Source organism: Lacerta agilis, chromosome Z (genome assembly GCF_009819535.1).
Source record: "Lacerta agilis isolate rLacAgi1 chromosome Z, rLacAgi1.pri, whole genome shotgun sequence".
NCBI classification, from domain to species: domain Eukaryota; kingdom Metazoa; phylum Chordata; class Lepidosauria; order Squamata; family Lacertidae; genus Lacerta; species Lacerta agilis.
In genome coordinates, this window is record NC_046331.1 from 14,258,363 (window position 1) to 14,282,896 (window position 24,534).

At 45.2% G+C, this 24,534-nt stretch overlaps 1 protein-coding gene across 1 annotated transcript in view; it reads right to left on the minus strand.

Annotated features, from left to right (window-relative positions):
- NCS1 (neuronal calcium sensor 1) overlaps positions 1-24,534 on the minus strand; it is a 61,483-nt gene that overhangs the window by 13,203 nt on the left and 23,746 nt on the right. The window contains exon 3 of the mRNA XM_033137335.1: positions 9,339-9,363. Coding sequence (XP_032993226.1) covers positions 9,339-9,363 — 25 coding nt within the window. The remainder of the gene's footprint in view (positions 1-9,338; positions 9,364-24,534) is intronic.

The window sequence follows — 24,534 nt, forward strand, 5'->3', positions numbered from 1 at the left end:
CTCCCTGCTAGGAGGCGGTGAACAGGAGGTAGAAGCAGAAGCACCAAGCCAACTCTCCTTCTGCAGGGAGGAAGTGGGGGGAATAGAAACCCCACAGCAGTGCTTATGCCGTCGGCAGTTAATAGAAATGCCCTGGAGCGGCGAGAGCCCCGGATCGCTGTCCGTCTCAGGTGCAGAGCGGGATTGGGGGGCTTGCGGTGTGCACAGCACTCCGCGCCGCCCTTCCTTCTAGCACCAGGGATCCCTCCCGGGCGTAGCCATGCAGAAGGCGCGCCTCGGCGCGAAAGCGGCAGGACGCACGGAATGGAGCCTCACCTCTCTCACTCCCGCCCGACAGCAGTGCGCATGAGGCTCCCAAGCTCGCTCTACCTGGCTGAGGTCGCTCCGCCGGGCCAGCCCCGTCCGTGGGCCCGCCCTCCCGCCTCTATTTCAACGCCTCCGCCCAGACAAAGGGCCGGCTCTGCCGGGCGGGAACGCCCACGGGCCCGGCCAGCGCACCACGCCCCACGGGGGGGGGGGGGCAGGCAGCGCGTTGCTCGGCAGGCCTGCAAGGCGCCCGGACGGAGGGGAGCAAAACAAGCACGTTTCTCGGAACGCTGCCCCAAAGCACCCCATCCACTTTCATTCTCACACAACCCGGGAATATACGGGTTTTTGAATCATCCAGGACAGCAGCGGGAAACGCGATTAAAAACGGGGGAATCCCGGCCAATATGGGATACTTGACAGCACACTGTGGGGACTTCATGCAGATGCTGTCTGGAGGAGTTTGGAAATAATACTTGTTGTTCAAATGTTACCAACCTGACAAGTAAAAAGATTTATACTCAACTTGGGCCACTGCCACAATGCAACAAACTATTTGTGTAAAGGAGGGTGTGGGTGTGGGTGTGAGTGTGGGTGTGTATCAATCACACCAGCCTCCTGTTCTCACAGTAGCCAACTAGATGCCCCAGTGAGAAGCCTGCAAACAGGACCCAAGCACAGCAGCCCTCCCCTCCTGTGGCTTCCAGCAAGTGGTGTTCAAAAATATTGCTGCCTCCAACTATGGAGGAAGAGTTGAGTCATTGTGGCTAACAGCCATGGATATCCCTCTCTTCCATAAATCTGATCTTTCAAAGCTGATCATAAATCTGATCTTTCAAAGCCATCTAGCTAGGTTGGTGGCCATCACTGCCTCCCGTGTTCCAGCTGGCCAAGCTGGCCTGATCCAGCAATGTGGTCTCATTTTGCACCACCTTCATTCCACTGTGCTGCAGCCAATGGCCCATCTAGTCCAGCATCCAGATCTCACAGGGGCTAACCAGATAGTCCAATGGGAAACCCATAAGCAGGATCAGAGCACAGTTCCCTCCTGTGGTTTCCCACATCCAAAGGGAGGCAAAACACAGAGGAAATCCATCTTATTCCCTTGAGTCTGTGGTGGGAGCAACAGGAACAAATGGCCAAATATTTACTAACCAGCACCCTGTTCCCCCGGCTGTTATTTCTGACTTAGGTAACACAGCAGCAGGAGTTATAATAATATTTACAGGAAAAGGGACCTTGATGGATGCTGCAGCTGTCACTGTGGGATTCTGGATTACCTTTCCTATGCACGCATGAGGCTTATGGGTAGGCTGGCTTGATCAAAGCATGCCATTAGAAGGTTGAGGGTTTGTTTGTTTTTTAAATAGGTAGCTCTTCTCCATATAAGCCCACTTGCAGGGGGGGGGGGAGAGACTGGCTGGCACACCTCTCCTCTGACTGGCCAAAGAAGGCGGCTGATCCTCCCTACATGATTACAGGAGGTTTGGAATCCCAGGGATGAGGTGAGGGTGACCTGGTTTCAGACCCTGCTCTCCACTTCAATCTATTCCCTGAAATTATCTCCACAGCAAAACTACATCATCTTCCACCTCTAAGAGCATTTAGCCAGATTTTCAGCAAACAAAGAGAGGCCAGCACCACCTACACCAGCGGTAGGCAACCTAAGGCCCATGGGCCAGATGCGGCCCAACTGCCTTCTAAATCCGGCCTGCGGACGGTCTGGGAATCAGCGTGTTTTCACATGAGCAGAATGTGTCCTTTTAATTAAAATGCATCTCTGGGTTATTTGTGGGGCCTGCCTGGTGTTATTACATGAGCAGAATGTGTGCTTTTATTTAAAATGCATCTCTGGGTTATTTATGGGGCATAGGAATTCATTCATATTTTTCCCCAAAATATAGCCCGGCCCACCACATGGTCTGTGATGGACGGTGGACTGGCCCACAGCTGAAAAAGGTTGCTCACCCCTGACCTACACCAACACCTAATCATCAACCTGCTCTGCAGACTCAGAGCTGTTTCACCCAGCTGAATCTATGAATTTTGGTCATTTTCTCCCCCACCTCCTTTTTTGAATATATATAGTTTATTGAATTGAAATATTACATCACAAAATAATAATAATAAATTATTGTTTTCAGCACATCTGATCCAGGAGGTGGTACAGTCCTAATATTGACAGAATGGACCACACCACCACAGATGGTAGGTGGGGAGAAATATCATTTTCAAATATTTATCCATGCTGATTAACATTTAGAAAAGGCATCTCCCCACAAATAGAAAAAGCGCTAGCTAGAACCTTGCTGTCTTGCTCTGCTACTTTTCTTCTGGCAGGGAGCTTGCTTACTTATTTATTTGTTCCTTTCTTGCATGTACAGTGGTGCCCCGCTAGACGAATGCCTCGCTAGATGAATGCCTCTCTAAACGAAGGCATTCGTCTAGCAGAAGGCTGTCCCGCAAGACGAATTTGTCTATGGGGCTGCCTTGCAAGACAATTTTTTTTTTCGTTTAGCAAAAACCACGGTTTGCATTGCCGCTTCGCTAGACAGAAAACCCGCTAGACGAAAATACTTGCAGAACAAATTATTTTTCGTCTAGCGGGGCACCACTGTATATCCCTTCTTTTTCTCCATGGATGTTAAGATGGCTTACATGGTTCTCCACAGTGTTGATCATTCTTTTTCTTTTTTTTAATTAATTTTTATTAAGGATTTTCTTGATTTACAAAGGTGTGCGCAATGTCTCTCTCATATTTTTTTCCATGTGACATTTTTACAAATCAGTTTTGGTTATTGAGACATTAGGGAGAGGAGGGAGAAAGAGGTGGGTGGGATGGGGAGATGGGTGAGGTGGGGTGACAATGTTTCTATTTTACTTAATATATGTAGGGTTTGGTGTCAGTGTTGTTTGTGTAGGTTCTCTGTTGTTCGCTTGTGCTTCTTTGGTGGTGAGAGAGGTCGGGATTGGCGTAGGGTGTGGTTGTTCATTTGTGGTTGGCTGTGGTGATCTTTTGGTTTCCTGTGTGAGTGGGGTGGGTGGGAGTTTTTGATCAGGTTAGCCATATTGATTTGTATGCTGTCGGTAGATTTTTTTCATTGTCTTGTCGGGCTGTGTGTGTGATGAAGGGGAACCATACCGGGGTGAAGGTATCTTCTCCTGTTTGTCCCCGTGCTAGTTTTAGGTTGCTGGTTAACTTTTCTAGTAGGGCTGTTTCCCATACTACTTGGTACCATTGGTCCATGCTTACTCCTGACAGGTCTCTCCAGTGTCTGGTTATGATGTTTCTGGCTGCTGAGAGTATATGGGTTATGAGTTCTTTGTGGTGTAAGTGGACATTATTGTCTTGGAAGATGTTTAATAAGACAAATTCTGGGGTGGTTTTTAGCACTTGACATGTCCAAAAGACAAGGATGAGAGGAGTAGTCCAGCAACATCTAGATGGCCACAGGTCTCCCAAGTCTGCCTGAGATACTGGTGTAAAGTTGGCATGGTTGTGCTACTCATTGTGGTTAACAAACCCACTTCAAACAATGGTTTCCCATTTTGGTTCAACCATTCAGATGCAATACTGAAACTGCAGCTATGCTCTACATTGCATCTACAGAGCACTGCACCACCAGAGTCCTCCTTCAGTTCACAATCTCCTAAAACAGGTCACACTATCAGCCTACCTCACAAGGTCATTGTGACAGACGGCCCAAGAGAAAGCTCTTTTCTACTTGATTTAATTTAATGCATTATCTATATGAGAATGTCAGATTCTTTCCCACACACTCCCTTTTTCAGTTGCAAGAAACAAAATTACTCCCTCTCTGGATACCATGGGTAAAAATACATAGCAAACTGAGGTTTTGCCCCCTCAACAAAAGACCTGTCCCCCCCCCCCAACAAAAATCCTGGCTACTCCCATGCTGGATGCTGTTTAGTTTAACACTAGTTGAATTCCCCACCTTTACAGCCTGTTCTGATGGGGAATTAATCCTCCCTTCCCCAAAACAAGCTGTGCAGGAGCCATCTCCTTCCCACGTGCCAAGATAAAATGGGAATAAACAAGGAACAGGAAGGGGGGGGCAGAGAGCGAAACAGCAGATGGGGGCGGAGAAGTGGGGAGGGGGTGAGATTAGGGAAGCATTATGCAACAGGGCCACCCGAATCTGTCAAGTATCAAACTGAGCAGCAAGGGAAGGGGGGAGCGCTAAGATGAAACTGATCAGGAAATATGACAAAGCAGCATCTTCTTTCCCTCATTGCTGTCCATGACACAGCAGGAATCAGAAATGGGGTGGGGATGCATTTGAGGGCTGTTGGAACAAAAGAGAAGTGGGGAGGGTGGCCGCCTTTGTGGGAGTTTGCAGAGGGGGTAGCACGAAATCAGGAACACAGGAAGATGCCTTAGAATCATAGAACTGTAGAGTTGGAAGAGACCCCGAGGGCCAACCCGCTGCAATGCAGGAATATGCTGCTGTCCTATATGGGGATCGAATCTGAAACCTTGGCATTATCAGCACCACGCTCTAACCAACTAACCGAAGAACATTAAGATGATCCCACCTAGTCCAGCATCCTGTTCTCACAGTGGCCACCCACATGCCTGCTGGAAACCCGCAAATGGGACCCGAGTGCAAGTGCACCATCCCCTCTTGCCATTTTCAGCAACTGGAGGAGGAGAGGGTTATTGATGGCTAGTAGCCACAATGGCTATGCTCTGCCTCCATGGTCAGAGCCAGAGCATAGCCATCGTGGCTAGCAGCCATCAATAGCCCTCTCCTCCTGCATGAATTTGTTGAATCATCTGTTAAAGCCATTGAAGTTGGTGGCCATCACTGCCTCCTGTGGGAGGGAGTTCCACAGTGTAACAATGAAGTTAATAATTATTGTTTATTATTATTATTATTATTATTATTATTATTAGTAGTAGTAGTAGTAGTAGTAGTAGTAATATCTTGCCTTTCTCTTGAGACAAGATTCAAGGCAGCATCCAATATTTAAAAAACAAGCTTATATAATGCAAAGTAATAAAAAGAAACTAGTTAATAACAGTAGTTAAAATACACGCGAACGCATTTAGAGCCAGCCTTTCAAATCCAGTTTGCCCCAACAGCAGCCCAGTGATCAGCATCACCTGCACCTTAGTTTCCAAAGGCCGGTCTCAACAGGAAGGTCTTAGCCTGCAGGCAGAAGGAAAGCAAAGAGGGAGCCAGTCCAACAAAATCCCACAATATGGGAGCCGCCACAGAAAAGTCTCTCTCTTTTCTCTTGTGTCACCATAAACCATCCTTCTGATGGGACCAAGAGAAGGTGCTCACCCGAGGATCTTAGCAAATTGAGCGGGTTTGTAGAAGGAGGTACAATCTTTCAGGTAAGCCTGGGCCCAACCCATACCAATCATATGCCAAGCATGAGTGAAGCACGAAAGCTCCAAATCTAAGAGCTCTCCTGCCCCCATACAAGTTCACCTTCCACCCGCCAAACCATTCCCTGGAAGGAAACTGAGAAAGGAATAGAATGGAACACCCATGCCCAGCCATTTAACGCTTAGCCAGCTGATTAACTATAGGGGGCGGGAGGGTTGTGGGCAGAATTTTTGCATTTCATTTCAGGCGGATGCTGTCCTCCTTCCCAGGAAGAACGAACTAAGTGTTTATTCTTCTGTGACTAACAGTGCAATTTGTTGTTCAATCTGGAACAAGCCAGGCCTGCTAGCTGGCCACACTCAACAGTGCGGATAAGCGAGCATGTTTGCATCAGCAGAGGGAATGCACAGAAATGTTTCTGCGATCTGCTATGTGCTAAGAAAGGAGTACAGACTAAGGGTGCCTCTCCTCTCAATTTCCTGGAGCAGTTATTGGTAAGAGTGTGCAGTGATGGCCATCCATGTGAATGGCTTTAAAAGAGGATTAGATCAATTCATGGAAGAGAATATCAATCACTACTAGCCACAATAGTGATGTTCTTTCTCCCACCACTGGAAGCAGCATGTCTCTGAATACCCGTTTCTGGGAATCTGTTGCACCCAGGTCTTGCAAGTGGGGCATCTGATTGGCCACTGTGAGCTGAGTGGACCCCAATGGACTGATTTAGTAGGAGGAAGGATAGAAGGAAGGGTCTTTGCACCTTTTGATCATGCTTAGTAGTTATTGATAGCCTCGTCCTCCATTTTTTGCCTAATGCTTTTCAAAGCTGCCCAAGTTAGTGGCCATTCCCAGTCCAGTAGGAACAAATCTCCACATTTTAATTATGCCCTATGTGAATGTGCTATTAGATCTGTCCTGGATCACTGACCATGTTCTCCTTCCACAGCCTGATGCAGTAATGCTTCTGAATACCATTACTGGAAACTGCTGGAGGGGAGAATGCTCTTGTGCTCAGGCCCTGCTTGAAGGCCTCCCATTGAAGCATCTGGTTGACCACTGTGAAAACAGGATTCTGAACTGGATGGGCCTTTGCTCTGATCCCGCAGGGCTCTTCTTAGCCATATTAGCTAAGTTTCTCTGTTCAGATGCAGTCTATCTCCGCATACCAGTTGTTGGGGAGCAACAACTATTGTGCTCGGGTCCTGCTTGTGGACTTCCTATTGTAGCATCTCGCTGGCCACTGTGAGAACAGGAGGCTGGACTAGATCGCCATTGGCCTGATCCAGCAGGCTCTTATTATGTCCCACTTCCACTGCTGGAGGCAGTATACCCCTGAAAACCAGTTAACAGACATCACAAGGTACTGCTTGTGGGCTACCCACCAGGGCATCTGTTTGGCCACTCTGGGAACAGCAAGTGCCACTGGTTTGATCCAGTAGGGATCTTCTTAGTTGCAGTTGCCATTTTCATGCATGTTCACCCAGTTTGGAGAGATTCCTTTGGAGCTCTCTGCAATCATCCCCTTCTACTGTATTCTTATGGTGCTGAATAATTCGATGTCTTCTGTAAACTTGGTAAAGCTATAGCTCTTTCAGTGTTTTCAAATTCTGATATTTTAGTGTGGATGGCAATTTACAGAATTGTTGCTGTTTTATTAATTTAAAACATGTTTTACCCTGCTATTCAGCAGGAAAGTCTCCCAGGGCAGCTTAGAAGTAAAAAGTCTCTATGTACTGTATATGTCCAGATAGATAGATAGATAGATAGATAGATAGATAGATAGATAGACAGACAGACAGACAGACAGACAGACAGACAGAAATGATAGAATATAAAGATAAAGATAGAGATAGGGTGTTGTGGGTGTGGGTGTGCTTACCCTCTTAGCTATCTAAAAGACATCACACAAAAGAAAAAAAGGAGGGGGGAAGCAAACTCAGTTAGCAGCTCTTAAGATAACGAAAATTCCTATAGAGAACTGGCTGTGATGGAAACAGATTGAGGGTTTCCAGGGTTTCAGACAAGGGATGTTCCCAGCCCCACCTGGAAATGCCTGGAACTGAATATTCTGCTCTTCAGCTGCATTTGCGTTCCAAGCTGTAAACAGTGGTGCCTGTCTTGTCCTGATAACAGCTGGACGCCTTCCAAAAAAACACACCTACAGAGGTTTGGGGAAGGAGCCAGCCTTTCTAGACTGTATGTATGCCCAGGAGGGAAGGCACCATTGATGGCACAGCACAGCCATTATTATTATTTTTTTAAAGTGCTATCTACAAGATGAAAATATAATGAGGTTTTGCAAATCAGATAGATGCAGGGTTTAGTTCGAGGGTGGGGATGGGAGCTTGTGCAATCCTAGCAAAGAAAAGAGAGCCTCTGAGGGAGTGCAGAGCATTTTTTCCACCATAAATGCAGCACATAGCAGCCCTTGTTTCTTGAGCTACATCAAGTTTCTCACTGTGGATGGACTCTCTGCACCCTAACTTCTGCCGAAAGACTGATACTGATTTATTGGAAAGATAAAACCATGGCCCGCTTTAAGCCACTGACAGAAGATATGACAACACTCGCAATATACGAACAGATTGCATTTAGATGTAGACTGTGCATGAATAAATAAAATGATATTTGGAATGCAGTTATAAAAGTGCACATGTAAAAACTGTAATATATTGTTAGTAATTTTTCATTAATTGGAATAACTATATTGCTTATATAATTATATATATCACGATTTCCATTTTTTTGCTCTTTCTTTAATTTTTGTTTTTGTCTTCTTTTCCTTCTATTCTATTCTATTCTCTAACTGAAAATTTTCAATAAAATCATAATAAGTGTCTCTCACTGCATTTGGTTTCTGACTATACGTTAGGCAGAACTGTCAGATAGTGAGAGCTGTTTGACAGAAGGTAGTGGGCTCTCCTTTATTGGAAGGTTTTAAACAAATGTTGGAAGGCCATCTGTCAGGAAATTTTTAGCTGAAATTTATGCATTTTAGGGGGATGGACTTGATGACCTTTGGGAACCTTTCCAGCTCTCCAGTTCTATGGTTCTATGTTTCCTTACAACTAACACAGCGGGAGTCAAAATAAGTGGAGCAACGAATGTAAAAAAATTACCAGTACCTTTGCGTAGTAGGCTAGTTGTTGTTGTTGTTGTTTTCCTCTCTCTCTCTCCCCGCCCCCACACACATATAATATATATAATATCCCTCCAGACAAGCAAGAAGCACTATCAGAGTTCAATGACACATTCCGTCAGGCAAAAGCACTCAGGGTGCAAAGCAGAGTCAATGAGGGGGGGGGCTGGAAAGTGGGTGTGGAATGAGAAGAAGGGGGAATGGTTTAGGGAGAGTTCCAAGGGCCAGAGAGAGAGTTCTGGAGGACCGCATTTGGCCCCCAAGTTTGAAGTTCCTCACCCCTGCTTTGCCCCTCTGCCCAGTCAAGATTTCATTCCTCTCAAATTATCAGGCCTACAGATGCTACATTTCATTCCAGAAATCGCATCCCACAAATGAGACAAGAAATTATAGAGACCAGCAGGCAAGCATGTAGCATGCACACCTGTACATTGGTAGCAGTGGACTCGCCATTTCACTTTTTTCGTGCTCACAAACACAAATGTGCATGCTTGTGAACTCACAATAGCTCCAGAATAGCTCTGAGTACTCACCACTGCTGGACCTCCTTCTCCGTAACTGGAAAAAGAACAGAGGGGAGAGTGTGTTTACTGGTCATTCAAAGAAAAATGCAGTTTGAGTTCTCAGTTCTCACTACCTAAATGTTTTAATCTAGTTCGTATATTCTGACTCGCTGCTTTAAACCTGATTCAAGTACCATTGTTTATCAGCAAATGAAGCCTTGTTCACACTTTATGGTACAAGCTGCCTCTACACACATGCAAGTGTTTGTGTGAAAGAGTGCCCATTTGTTGATTTGTACAGCTCAACTGCCTGGGTACACAGGCACATGGTCCCTACACTCCACTGAATGTTACATGTGAATAAAGTGAACATCTCAAATGTTTGTGAACACAAATTAGTCACTCATTGAATGTAACCACCAATTTGAACATTCTGCCAGTGCTGCTGTTGCTTCTTCTAATGTTGAAGGCAAGCAGTGAGTGTCAAGAGCTCTGGAGCAAAAGAACAGTGGGAGATATCCACAACACATCTTTACAACAGCAATAAAATCTAAGGCAACCCTTCCCCTCAATATAATAAAACTCAGTCTAATGAGGATAATGCTCAGCAGTCAAATATCATTGAATGTCATTTAGAAAAGAAAAACAGACAGGGGCTGGGTCAAAATGAAATGGAGTAATGTGGAAGAGCCTGTGGCTGGCTGGCTAGCTAGCAGACTAGAACCTTAAAGAAAGAGATTTTATTAAAGCCTTTTCGTAATGCAATAAGATAAAATAAAAACCCATTTTCCGGCGTATAAGATGACTGGGCGTATAAGACGACCCCCAACTTCTCCAGTTAAAATATAGCGTTTGAGATATACTCGACCACAGATTCTTCACCCGGCGTATAAGATGACCCCCGACTTTTGAGAAGATTTTCCTGGATTAAAAAGTAGTCTTATACGCCAGAATATACAGTAATCTAACTAAAAACAAAAACAAAGAAAAAAGGAAACATCAAAGGAAAACAAAAAAGAAGAGAAGAAAAGAAAAAAGGTCTTTTGATTTTTTGTCAGTTACATAAAAGAAATTAATCAAAATATTGACTCTAGAGTGACAACCACCTGATCTACTTACTGTTACACAATATTTTCCCAATCTTCTGACCCAAATAGATTAATTCATTTTCATTTTCACACAAAAGGTCCAAAAGGGATTCTCTAATTATAATTATTATTAATAAATGTCAGCAATAGTTTTTATCTAATTGAGCATATCAACTTTGTCTCCAATAACCTCAACATTCCTCCATATTAAATAATAAGTCTTTTTCCACACAAGAGTCTCTCCACTGTGATCGTATATGAAAACAATATTCCATAGTTTTTTACTCATTATATACTCATTAGTTCGCACCCAGTTCCATATCATCTGTTCCTATTTACTATTATAACTTCTTGGCTTTGAAAACTATCTTGGTTTTGGTTTTGAAAAAAATTATTGCTTCTATTTACTCTTTACAGCCATTCCTATTCCAAGAAAAGCGCTAGAGGTCTGATAGCTTTTTTCTCTAAGTTCAAACTGCATACAGAGTCCTTTCTCTCTCTCAATTCTATCTCTGCCAGCTCAGGATGTCTCTTAATCTGTCCATCCATACCTTCATTCCACTCCACCACCACTTTGCTATTTGGCTGTTTCATTCCTCTAAACACCTGTGTGAATGATGTCTCCATTTCACCATCTTTTGCTTCCAACTCTACCATTTCACCCTCCTTTTCTGGCAATCCTTCTGTGTTCTCTTTAATTCCACTTTCCTTCTCTGGTCTGCTTTCATTCACAGTTTCATCAATCTTAGAGCTCTAATCTCTTTTATTTACTGTAGTTGTCAGAAAATTGCTGAAGAATGCCAGCAGTCAATGGAATGTCCAGCGAAGTATTTGCCGTATGGAATATTCTTTATCTTATTAACAATTCAGTCTCCACCTTAATCATTTCAATCTCCACCTTAAGATCTTCACAGCGTTTTCTCTTATCAAACCATATTCCCTTCTCGCACATGAAATGTGAGGTAGAAAAAATACTTTTGATTTAAAGGCAGCACTTTCACTGGGAAAACAGATCATCATCAACAACAACTTAGCATTCAGAACTCCCTTGATTGTTTAAAACTTCCTTGGTTCAAACCATTAGAACATGCTTCTTGTTCTACCTTCAGTCTTTTAATGATCAACAGGCCCCCAACAGAGCCCCCAATAGCAGAGTTTAAATACACAAAAGTCAAGGAGTATAGTGCTAGGAATATAGGTTCTTAAACCCTTTTATCCACTTTAGTCCACTTGCAAACAGTGCGCTTCTCTTTCTATCCCTCTTACAATGAACAGACCACACACACTGTTAAATAAGTTTAAAATGCTTTACTTACAAAACCTTCCAAAGGTCAAATTCATGCATTTATCCAAGCAAGGAGAATAGAGGCAGAATACCCTTAGGTAGAAAATACAGAAAGATAGCTTCAAACATGGGGGGGGGGCAGCTGCTGCCCTAGATCAAGTAAAACAATAGAAATACTTAACTAACTGACCGATCACATCGGTTCTGCCCACCCCGCCTAACAAAAGTCCTGTCCCCCCCTAACAAAAATCCTGCCTACGCCCATGTCCCCATGTCTGCTTTCAAAGGAGAGAAGACAAGGCCACTAGGGCAGAGTGGTTAGAGTGTTGGGCTAGGAAGCCAGGGTTCAAATCCCCACTTGGCTCTGACTTTCACTAGGTGTGGTCTTGGATCACAGCCATTGCCTCTCAGCCTATAATATACCTCACAGGGGTGGAATGGGGATTAAATGAGGAGGGAGAGAACCATGTACCACCTTGAGCACCTTGGGGGGGGGAAGTGGTATATAAATGCAATAAATCATCAAACCATCAGATAATTCTGCACTGGTTATATTGTGCCTCCAGATTTAGGCACAGCGTACCTTTGTGGGAGGGGTGATCCATTATTTGAGGGGATGTGACCTGGATAAGTAGTGCAGCCTTGGGAAGGCCCTGAGGGCCAGTGAGAGGTCTTATAGGCCTCGTTTGTCCTGAGGCCCCTTGGTTCTCTCTAGATAGATCAACGGTCTGTCTGGGTATAAACCAGCTTCCTACATTTAAGTCAGTTTCTGACTTCTTCTGCCCCTCCTGGCTCTTCGTGCTTCCTTCTAATCACCTCTTTATGGAGGCAATTATGCACTGCAACCTCAATGATGCCTTTATTACAGCTCCAGACCTGTAAAGTCTTCTCCCTGCACCCCATTAGCTCAGGGCTGTCCTGACAGGCATCAACTGAGCAAGTCCAATAAAGGAATCCGTGGCAGGAGGGGAGAGGCAGCCCAGAAACGTCTCAGAAGAAACCCTGATGTTGAAAATGAGCAGCCTATATGAAATAGGATGCAACAGGTGGGCAGCTGTGGTCAGGGAAAGAAAAGCCAGTAGAAAATTAGCTTGGGAATCTGTGAATGGCAGAGATGGGTGTTTTAGAGGATAGAGACCTATCTTATTTTGAGTCAGACCAATGGTCCATTCAGTTCAGTATTGTCTACACTGACTGGCAGCAGATCTCCAAAGTTTCAGGCAGGGAGTCTTTCTAGCCTTACATAGAGATGCTAGGATTGAACTTGGTACCTTCTGCATGAAAAGCAGGTGCTCTACCACTACTGAAATCCCTTGCGGACCTCAAGGGGCAAATCAAGCTTATATTCTCGCCCCCTAAACACACACCTTGTTTTCAATCAGACATTGCTGACGATGATCAGAGACAGGATAACTGACACTGCATTCTCCTACAGAGAAGTGGCCGAGAAGCGGCCTCAGTTCCAAATCTGAACACATCCATTCCAATAGGTAAACCTTTTCTCCTAGTCATTATTGCCTGTTTCACTTGCTGGAGCAGGGAGTGCACATCACCATTATTACCCTGGCCCATCTCACTGTCCACACTGATTGGCAGTGAAACTGTGGAATTCCCTGCCGCAAGAGGCAGTGATGATGCAGTGGTTAGAGCACTGACTTCAATGGCTTTAAAAGAGGTTTAGACAAATTTGTGGAGCATAAGGCTATCTATGACAGGGGCTGCAATATGCCCCTGAATACCAAGCAGACAGAAAGCTCTCGCTCTCATGTCCTGCTTGTGGGCTTCTCATAATGGGCACCTGTCCATCCACTGTGAGAACAGGATGCTGGACTAGCTGGGCCCCCTCTAGCCTGATCCATCAGCCCATTCTAATACCCTTATCATTCTAATATTCTTTTTCATACTTCATCAATCTGTCCACCTCCTTTACAAGAAGCAGTGATGACCACCAACTTGGTTAGCTTTAAAAGAAGATTAACCAGACATGACTTCTAGCCATGATGGCTATGTTCCTCCTCCTCCTCCACTAAGGCAGGATTTCGAGTTGCTGGGAATCGTAAGTGAGGAGATCACTGTAGTGGACTTACCATCTGGTTGGCCACTGTGAGAGCAGGATGCTGGATTAGATGGCCCATTGGCCTCATCCAACATTGCAGGTCCTCTTCTGATGCTCTAAAATTAGGAACTGGCTCTCTGAACCACCAGGATTTCTGGACAGAGTTGGCTCAAATCTACAATGCCAGGATTCTCAGCATGAACTCATACACAAAATTCTATTTCCACAACTGGTGTAAGGATGATCTGAAAGGGGAAGACAACCCCTTTTGCCAGGTATCATAAGAACATTAGAACTAGAGCCTACTAGATCAGGTCAATGACCCACCTAGCCCAGCATCCTGTTCTCACAGTGGCCAGCCAGATGCCCCAATGGGGAAACCCACAAGCAGGAATCGAACACAAGAACACTTTTCCCCCTGAGGTTTCCAGCTATTGATATTCAAAGCATTGCTGCCTCCAGCTGAGGAGGCAGAACATAGCCATAAAGGCTAGCAACCATCAATAGCCCTCTCCTCCATCAAACCAAGCTCACTCCCCCCACCCTCTGTTAGAATCATAAAAGAATAGAACTGTAGAGTTGGAAGAGACCCCAATGGTCATCTGATCTAACCCCCTGCAATGCAGGAATCTCAACTAAAGCATCCATGACAGGTGGCTATCCAGCCTCTGCTTAAAAACCTCCAGGGAAGGAGAGTCCATCACCTCCCAAGGGGTCTGTTCTGCTGTTGAACAGCTCTTACTGTCAGAAAGTTCTTCCTGATGTTTAGTCAGAATCTGCTTTCTTGCAACTTGAAGCCATTGGTTTGGGACCTACCCTCTGGAGCAGGAGAAAACAACCTTGCTCCATCTTCCATGTGACAGCCCATTAGATAGTGGAAGATGGCTATCATATCTCCTCTCAGTCTCTTCTTCACCAGGCTAAACATACCCAGCTCCTTCAACTGTTTCTCATAAGGTTTGGTTTCCTGACCCCTGATTAATTTGGCTTCAACCTCTCAACTCATTCCCTGACAATAAATTTCCATTTGACTGTCAACTGGCAAGAAAAAGAAAATAACAAAGATTAAGAGAAATTAATCTATATATCTTTCCCTTGCTATCTCTGTGTCTTAAAAGCACGTAGGACTGGATAATTCTTCCAGGAGGGGTTTTAATTAACCTGAAATAAATCAATATTTATTCATTACTTGACAAGGAAGAGAGAAAGAGAAAGAGAGGGATTGTGGAGGGCAGTGGTGTTGTTTTAATCTGCGCAGCTTTGGGAGATACATGCAGGAAGGAGTTGGCTTGAGCATGTTAGCAAAGGCTGGAAGGACAAAAGGAGCATTAGCCGAGTGATGGATTGACACACACATGCCTAGCGGGAAAGAGGGTTTTCTGCAGCAGAGGCAGCCACGCCGCAGTGACCACGCTCATCACACTGGTGAATGGGGAGGCAGGAGAACCATGCACTCCCTCTGCCAGGGACACCAGATAATGGAGAGTTCCAGCACTGTTTAGGAACACAAGAAGCTGGCTTGTGCTGAGTCACAGCACTGGTCCATTTAGCTTAGTGTTGTGTACACTGACTGGCAAAAGCAGATTTCCATAGTTTAGGCAGAGGTCTCTTCCAGCCCTACCTAGAAATGTCATTGGGGATTGAACCCAGGAACAAAGAAATCTTCCTTATACTGAATCAGAAATATTGGTCCATCAAACTCATTACTATCCATACCAACAGGGACGGAACCCAGGAGATTCTGCATGCCAATCAGATACTCTGCTGCTGACCTAAGATTCTAGTCCTTCTAGAGTAAGGGCTGGATTCAATAGGAACATAGTAATCTGCTTTGCACTAGACTAGCAGATCTATGCGGTTGTCATGCTGACAGCTCTTGGCAGCCACCATAGCAATGCCATCCAACTGTTCTCTTTCTCACTCAACTCTCTCCCCATTCACACAAAATGCGCCATCGCAGCTGAATGCAAGCACATTTCACACTTCTCTGCCCACCCACCAGCACCGCACTCCCGTCAGTAGCATTTACACTTCCTTCACAAGCAGGGCAAAAGTAAAAAATAAAAACCGGCAATGCTCAATTATCATAACTTAAGCTTCTAGCAGATGGTGAAAGAATGCAGGAAGGTGGGGGGCAAAGAACATGTAATGTGGAGGGCTGTAATGGTCAGTTTTGTTTTGTTTTGTCAAGTAGTTTTGCTTGCATAAAGAGCTGGCTTTGAAAGAATTGAACTAGTGCAGGCTTCCTCCCTTCATTGGTAAAAATAAATAAAACTGATGACACACTTTCAAACAGAGCAGGGGCATCTGACCGGCCTTCTTGATGCTGTTGGAAAACAACCCTCACCATCTGAGAATGCTGGCTGGGCAGGGGGCTCAGGCTGATGGGAACTGGAGTCCTACAACATCTGGAGGATCACATGTTCCAGAGCAGTGAAATCAAGAAGAGGAATTATCCTTTCTCATATGGGAATGCCTCTCCTAAATAGAAGCAGGCTTCCATCTCTTGCATTCATCCAACTCTTGAGAAGCGAATGCCTCCTCTTTGCATTGCAGAGGGTTGGACTAGAATACCTTTTAGGTCACTTTCAACTCTACAATTCTATTATGCTATGATCAGCAGTGGGGAAGCAGATCTAAGAAGAGGCATTCTCCCTTCTCTCAGGAGGAATGCCTCTTCTATTTAGAGGCAAGAGATATGGCCTGTGGAGAGAAGGGGTGTGGCCTGCAGAGAGTCAGGTAGAGAGGAACTGAGAGCCACATCTAGAGCGTGGACTGGACTATTCCCATCCTGGATTTAAATCCTCATCAGAGTTTTGACCGCCGTGTGTGCTTTCTCTTAGAATGCCAGTCTCCTACACCATGATCAGTCACAGTGTTGGAAAACAACACAGTGTCAGTGTTGGAAAACAAATCCTCATCCACTGACGGCCCTGCCTGTCATTCTCGCTGAGATTGTAAATCCACGTCTGGACAGTACTACTTTAAATGGCAGAGGTAGAGTGGGGGAGCAATCCCGTGAGTGGCTGCTCCTCCTTCCAGGTTAGATGTCAACAATCAGCACAGGCAGGGCTATGAAGCAGGAGGAGTTCATCTTTAAAATTTCCCACAATGCATCAGAGTGATGCTAAGCTGGGAGTGTTGTGGGAGATGGAAATGGTTTCTTGGTGGAACATCCAGTGAGACCCAGATAAAGGATCAGCAATGGGGCCTACCAGGGCACGGGGTCCCTGGCAGTCGTCACAAGCTTCCAAGTGCTGGAGCCAACCCTATTCATATCTCACACTACGATCTTGCAGAAAAGCTCAACGAGGATCCGCAGCAAATTTCATAGCATATTTGCAGGATGTGCATTTTCCTGAACTGAAAACTTTGCATTTTCAGGCCCAGGCTTTTGGAAATGAATCATGCAAATGATTCTCTGTTAAAAAGCAATCCACAGGTTTGCTGCACCTGTATCCTGGGGACACCAATTAAGTCCAGCAGACCTTTATCAACTTCATGTCAGATGTGAGTTCCACATAGACAAACACCCACCTCCTCAAAACTTTGCAAACCCATAAAACAGGCTATTTCTCACCCAAAAAACCCCTTTATAAATTCATAATTCTGAAATTGATGATTACTTGATAACTGAGATTCTGGCAGGGCTCTTAGCTTTTTTTTTTTTTTTTTAAATGCTTTTTGGTTCAGTGATTTCTTGCCCCATCAAAATTCCAGCAATTCAAGTTAAACATTAAAAGTGCAAAAAAAAATTAAGTATGTAACTCATTCAAGTCTACATTTCGTTGAGGTAGTCAATCTACACCTGGGCTTCAGATTACAGTCCACAGATGCATGCTGTTCCATACAGCAACAACAAAATCCCTGCTTGTCAGGACAGCGGAACCCAGCATAGCCTTCTCCCTCACACACTAGGTCTCTAGATGCAGGCTTCCTGCTTTTTGTATATTGCAATGACTTTTCAATGTATTTAGAGGTTCTAAACTTTTTTTAAAAGCTTTAGATTGTTTTAAATGGTTTCTAAACGCTTTAAATGTGTTTGTTTTAAATCGGATTTTAAATTGTGCTGTTTTAACATTTTGCTGCTTGGTGCCCTGGTTCCCTTTTGGGAGGAAAGGCGAGGCACAAATTTAATAAATGAATAAATAAAAACCTAAAACTATATGCATACACACACAAAAAAAACCCTATAAATATAAAAGCAGTTTGTTAAACAACCACGGTAAGTGTGTGCTGAATATGTGTTTGACACCAATATTTATTTATTGCATTTCTACCCCAACTTTTTCTCCAAGGAGCTCAAGGTGGCGTACATAGTTTTACTCTTCTTCATTTAATCCCTATGAAATAGGCTAGATTCAGAGGTAGGGACAGGCCCAAGGTCACCCAATGAGCTTCATGGCCACATGGAGGATTTGAACCCTGGTCTCTCCCAGGACCTGGTTCTCATTTAAATCCCGCAAGAAGTCTGCCCAGCTGAGAGGTAGCAACTAGCCCAGAATCACCTAGTGAGCTTCATGGCTAATTATGGAAATTGAATCCTAGTCTTGGTCCTCATCTAATCCCCACAATAACCCTGTGAGGTAGGTCATGCTGAGATAGTGACTATGACCCATACAGCAAGCTCCATGACCTGATTCAAACCCGTCTCCCAGACCCTAATCCAGGGGTCAGCAAACTTACCACGCCTCAGGCCGGTGTTTCCAGCGCCGATCACGCGACGGGCCGGAGGGCAGGGGAGCGCGCGCCCGTATGCGTGTGCACACGCTATTTCCAGCACACTTCCGGGTTGTAGGAGCACCGGAAATAGCTTGTGTGCATGTGCATGGGCCTCCTCCGACCCGGATGTGCACTGGAAATAATGCTTGCACACCTGCACAAGCTATTTCCGGTGCTCCTCCAACCCGGAAGAGGGCCGCAGTGCAGCACAGCGCTGGTAAGAGCGGGCGGCAGGGTTCTCCGCGGGCCGGATAAACAAGTCCCTCGGGCCTTATCCAGCCCACGGGCCTTAGTTTGTGAACCCCTGCCCTAGTCCAACACTCTAACCATTACACCACTACCAGTTCTCATATGTGTGTGTGTGTGAATGAGAGAGTGACTCCTCCCACTTCCAACTCTGATCCCACCCACTCCCATTTGGACCCCACCCTCTCCTAGCATGAGGCCAGGGAAGTTGGCAGCCATCAGGAGTGTGGTAAAATGCTTCCTTGCTCTCCACTAAACACCTCATTGGGAAATAGGCCAGAAATTTCTCGTCCCCACCCTCCCTCCTTCCCCAGGTTTAAATATGAAATGCCGAGTTTCAGAAATTTGTTCCCAAAGGGGATTTGCAGCTGGCTTCCTTCCAGCACTGATTTGTTGCTAGGCCAGTGTCACACGACGGGGGGGGGGGGGGGGAGGCGGCGTTGATGGGGTGGAACCTATTGTGTGCGGGGAGCTGGAGAATAAAAAAATCCCTGACACTCCTGAGCTTATTAAAAACAATGCCTACGTATCTTCAACCCTGGCGCTGGCATCTCTGCCATCTGAATCAGAGGAGAGGGTCTCTTCAAAGGCTAGCAACATCTTAAAAATTTGCTTCAGCGGAGCAGGCATGAAAGATCCACCCTCCCCTTCCGCCACCCAGCTCACCCACCTATGCAGAATTTCTGCTCCCTTATGGAGACCAGGCCGAGCTGTCAAGATACAAGGCTGTGTGGTCAAGACAAAAAACACAGAACTTAAAAAAAAAAAAAAAATCTGCTCCAGATTCCTCACTGCTCTCCCAGCACCCAGGAAGCGTGGGTGGAAGTGCTGCTTATTCTGAGACACCCATGCATTTCTAGAGTCAGTGGGCTATTAGGCAGCTGTGGCTTCCCCCCCCCCAAAGGATCCTGGGAATTGTAGTTTGCTATTACATGCCAATAGTTGTTAGGAAACCCCCTCTTCCCCTCACAGAACTACAACTCCCAGATTGAGTTAGCAATCCTTCTTCTCAGGGAACTCTGGGAATTGTAGCTCTGTGGTGGGTAAAGTGTGAGCCTCCTAACAACTCTTGGCCCCTAACAGCAAACTGCAGTTCCCAGGATTCTTTCAGGGAAGCCATGGATGTTTAAAATGACATGGTTCTTATTTAAAGGTATGCTGCAGATGGTGCCTTAGTGGACTACATCCTGGTGTTGCTGCTGTTGATTTTTAAAGGTGAATGATAATAATTTGCTGTTATTCCAAGGCATCTTGCCTCTGGCAGGGGAAGCAGAATGCTACAAAGCCTTCCAAAACGGAGCCCAGCACTGGCAAATTTGGAAGTAAGTTCCCAGGTCTGCTGGAATCTTTATTTTATTTTTAGGCTTGCTTCCTAAGAATGCAGTAACCAGTCTCGCCACTCCCAACACCCTAACAAAAAGCCTTGGAGCAGACTCATCCCACTCGCTCACCCCCAGGGACAGCAACAGAAAGTTACGCTAATTCGCAATTAAAATCTCTTCAGATGCCATTAAATATTGAAGAAAAAGGACTCGGCAGGTTTTGGGAAATGGATCCAGCAGACAGAAGTCTCTGAGTCAAGATTGACAACATGTGATGATAACTGCAGGGAGTGGCCTTAAATCAAATCACACCACAGGATCCATCAAGCTCAATACTGTCTGCACTGACAAGCAGGAAGCAGCTCTCCAGTTTCAGGCAGCTCTAACTGGAGTGGTCAATATTATCATTATTATTATTATTATTATTATTATTATTATTATTATTATTACTACTACTACTACTACTACACTGGGGGGTGCTGAGTTCAGATTCTACACCCCCAGTGCCAAAATGTCAGCACCACACTCCACCTGGCTTCCAACACACGTTTGATGCTTTTCCCTTTCCAGCTAGCCACTGCCACCTTTGATAACCTAAATTTCTGTCCTCGGGACTGGACTCACTTGTGGTTCCCAGCAAATGGTATTCAGTGGCTGGCTGCCTCTAACAGAGGAAGCAGATTGATAGGTTTCCTCAACCTCTGGTGGGACTGGTTTGCTGGGAAAGCAAAAACAGTATTTATTTCACACATTCCTTTCCAGTAGGTATAGGCCGCTTTTCACCAAAGTGTGTTTTACAACAGTCAACAACAAACCAACCCTTCTATCAAAGTAATGTGGCGTTTAAAACACAACATTCCAGCATAGCTCTTCTCCCCAAAGGTGGAGCATGCAGAAGGTCCGATGTTCAATCCCCAGCACCTCCTATTCAGAGTCAGGAGGATAGGTTTCTTAATTTATTTTTAGATGAAAGTAATAATTAGAAAAATTCATGGAGAGGGCTATCCATTGCTACTAGCCACAGTGGCTATGCTCTTCCTCCACAGTCAGAACAGGAATGCTTCTGCATACCAGTTGCTGGAAGCCACAGGAGGGGAGAGTTCTCTTGTGCTCAAGTCCTGCTAGAGGGTATCCCTTTGGGGTATCTAGCTGGCCACTGTGAGAACAGGATGCTGGACCAGATGCACTCCCTTTGGCCACCAGGCTCTCCTTATGTTCTTAAGGGCCAGACTAAGTACAAGGCAGCTTCTTATTTTCCCTCCAGGTCACTTTTGAAATTCTGGGTTAGCAGAAGGACCAACTGGCACCCCGTGAGATTAGGCTCTGGGGACCACTAGATGTTGTCTATCACCCCTGGACTGGGACAGACTGTCAATCCAATCCAGCACGACCAGCAACCTGCCATGCATTCTTTGGAAAGACACTGTCTGCTCTCTGAGCCTTCTCGAAACGGTGCTGGCTTTTTAAGGGTTGTGCATTGCACCACTGTGCAGGGAAAACACATGAACCTGTGGCGTCCTCTTTGATTGCCTTTTTGGGTAAGCAATTCTGTGGACTGCAGCAGAGGCGGAAACAGAGAGGAGGGAGGGTGTGAGTGAGCACACCTTTGCCTGGGTACGTGCTCTGGATTCAACAGTTTTACCAAAGCTGGAGTCTTGGATTCGATCTGCACATTTCCAAGGCGAGAAAAGGAAGGAGGGGCAGAAACCCCACACTCCTTGAAACATGCCCCCAAATCTTCACTTAAAAACAGCTCCACCTATTTTTTTGTCAAGAGAATTGTACCATTCAAAGAAAACTGATCATGCCAAATAGAATAAGTCAGTGGCTCATTGAGCTAATAAAACCAGATTGCGAAGCATGTTAAACAGGGGTGGGGGGGTGGGGTGGGGTTGAGATTCCTTTCAAAAGACAGATTAGCCCAAAGATCAGCAGAGGATGGAAAGAAAGCCTGTTAGGCATTGTCTGAAAGGTTCATTTGTACGACATTAAGAAGTGTTGTGTAGGGACAAAGCTGTGGTCTATCTAGGGCAGGGGTCCCCAAACTAAGGCCCAGGGGCCGGATGCGGCCCAATTGCCTTCTAAATCTGGCCCACAGACAGTCCAGGAATCAGCGTGTTTTTACATGAGTAGAATGTGTCTTTATTTAAAATGCATCTCTGGGTTATTTGGGGAGCATAGGAATTTGTTTATATATTTTTTTCCCAAAATATAGTCCGGCCCCCCCACAAGGTCTGAGGGACAGTGGACCGGCCCCCTGCTGAAAAGGTTTGCTGACCCCTGATCTAGGGCATTGGTCTTCAACCGGTAGTTCAGGACCCACTAGTGGGTCACGGCCAGATCCAAGGTGGGTCGCAACAGGAGCACCACCACTATGCAAATATATGGTGAAAGATTTAGAAATGGGTCCCAGATGCAAATTTGGGTTAAAAGAAGGCCCTGGATCTGGAAAAGTTAAACATTGTTGATCTGCCTGATGTTCAAGATCCTAAGAGTGGCCAGCCAGACATCTCCGGGAAGCCTCCAAGCTCCCCACTGACTTTTATCAGTTTTTATCCTGCCTAATTCTCAAACATGACTCAAGGTGGCTAACAAATCCAGAGCTTCATATATATATGTGAAACAATCCACACACCGACTCACATCACAATATCAAAATATTATTGAAAAATAATAATAAAAACCCAACAAACAAACAAACCCAGGGCATCAATAATAAAACATCAAACCAGAAAAATAAATCAATAACCAGTCAATAGCTTTTTATAAACTTTTTTGATTTTTAACTTTTTTTTTTTTAAATAAATAGAAATACAAGAAACAAGTATCCAGCGTTACATCTAATAGTGTTCGTTCTATCCATTGACTTCAGATGTAAGCTTAAACACTCAATGTTAAAACATTTTACTTAACGTAACCTCTCGACTGAGTATATTGAGTGGCTGGTATAATTTTGGTTGTTAACATAGTTAAAGAAAGGGGTCCTTGTTTGTTGGAGGGCATTTCTATGCACATGCCTTTAATTGCCCTCCTCATACTTTGCTGTATTCCATATATTATTTCCCCATATGCTCAGGGGTATTTCAGTCTGGTTCTTCCATTGCTGAGCTATCACTAATTGTGCTGCAGTCATTAAGAAGCTGTCTGTGGTGGAGAATGGAGCCCAAGTCTATGTCCAAAGATCGCAGGGCTAAGGCAGGATTTGGAGAAAGGGGTTGGCTTATCATGGTGGGTATAATGGAGAATACTCTATTCCAAAAGTTTTTAACATGGAGACATTCCCACAAAACACGAATAAATGAGCCTAGTTTACAACAACTCTTCCAACATGAAAGGGAAAGGGAGGGATTAATTTTTGCAAGCCTGACTGGTATCCAGGGCCAGCAGATGACCTTGAGCAAGGCCTCCTGTAAGCAAGCAGAGATGGTTTTAAGGCAGCAAGGCTGTTATGTATTGGGTTTAACACATGTTATGATTCTAACCAATCGTAGAAGCGTAGGTGGACGAAAGTTCTAATGGCAAGCACTGTCAACTGCCAACTGGCAGTTCTTCTTGGGGCTTTCAGAGTGTGTTCTTGTTTTAATATGGGAGTGAGCTGTTGAATAAACGAAGTTACATTGGGCTTCTGACTTTTCCTGAATATTTAATATTGGCGACGAGGATGGGATTCATGAGCTCCCGCTAGATACCAGAGGCCTGAGACTGCAACGCAGCACAGCTGCCTGCCGCCTCACAGTAATCGCAACAACAACACCACGCTGGACTCAGCAAGAAGCCCCGGAAACGAGACCATGCCTGTCGCGTCTTCGCAACCATCCATAATTGTACAAGCGACTACTTCAGGTCCGAGGATGGCCACCAGTCATAGTCGGCCGCCACCGGACTTCGATATGAGCCATCCTGCAGAATGGCCGCAGTGGCTCCGCCGAAAAAGGAGCTACGTCCGACTACAAGGCTTCACTAGGGAGGCAGTCAAGGTGGATGTGCCATTGACAGTGCTGGGAAGTTCCGCCATCACTCTACTGGAAGGTCTGATGGCACCCAGGGACATAGAGGCCTGCACTTTCAATGAGCTGGCACAGGCTATGACAAGAACACACTCTTAAAGCCCCAACAAGAACTGCCAGTTGGCAGTTGACAGTTGACAGTGCTTGCCATTAGAACTTTCGTCCACCTAAGCTTCTACGATTGGTTAGAATCATAACATGTGTTAAACCCAATACATAACAAAGGCAGAGGGGGGTCCAGCTACCCTCCCATTTGTGATCTTCAGTTGGGTGGCCTAATTCCCATGAAAAATTGAAGGCCTCTAGCATCTCCTGCTTTATGATATTACCGATTGCTGTATATTAGGGAAACAGCACCCTTCAGGTCATATGCTGACTTGCTGTAGAAGTATTCAAACAAGGTTAAGTGTGCACAAGCCCTCTCCCCTGCTCTCTAATCAAAGTGCGAAAGAATGAGCCTGATTTACCTCAAACCTGGTAGTACAAATGCCTTTTAATTT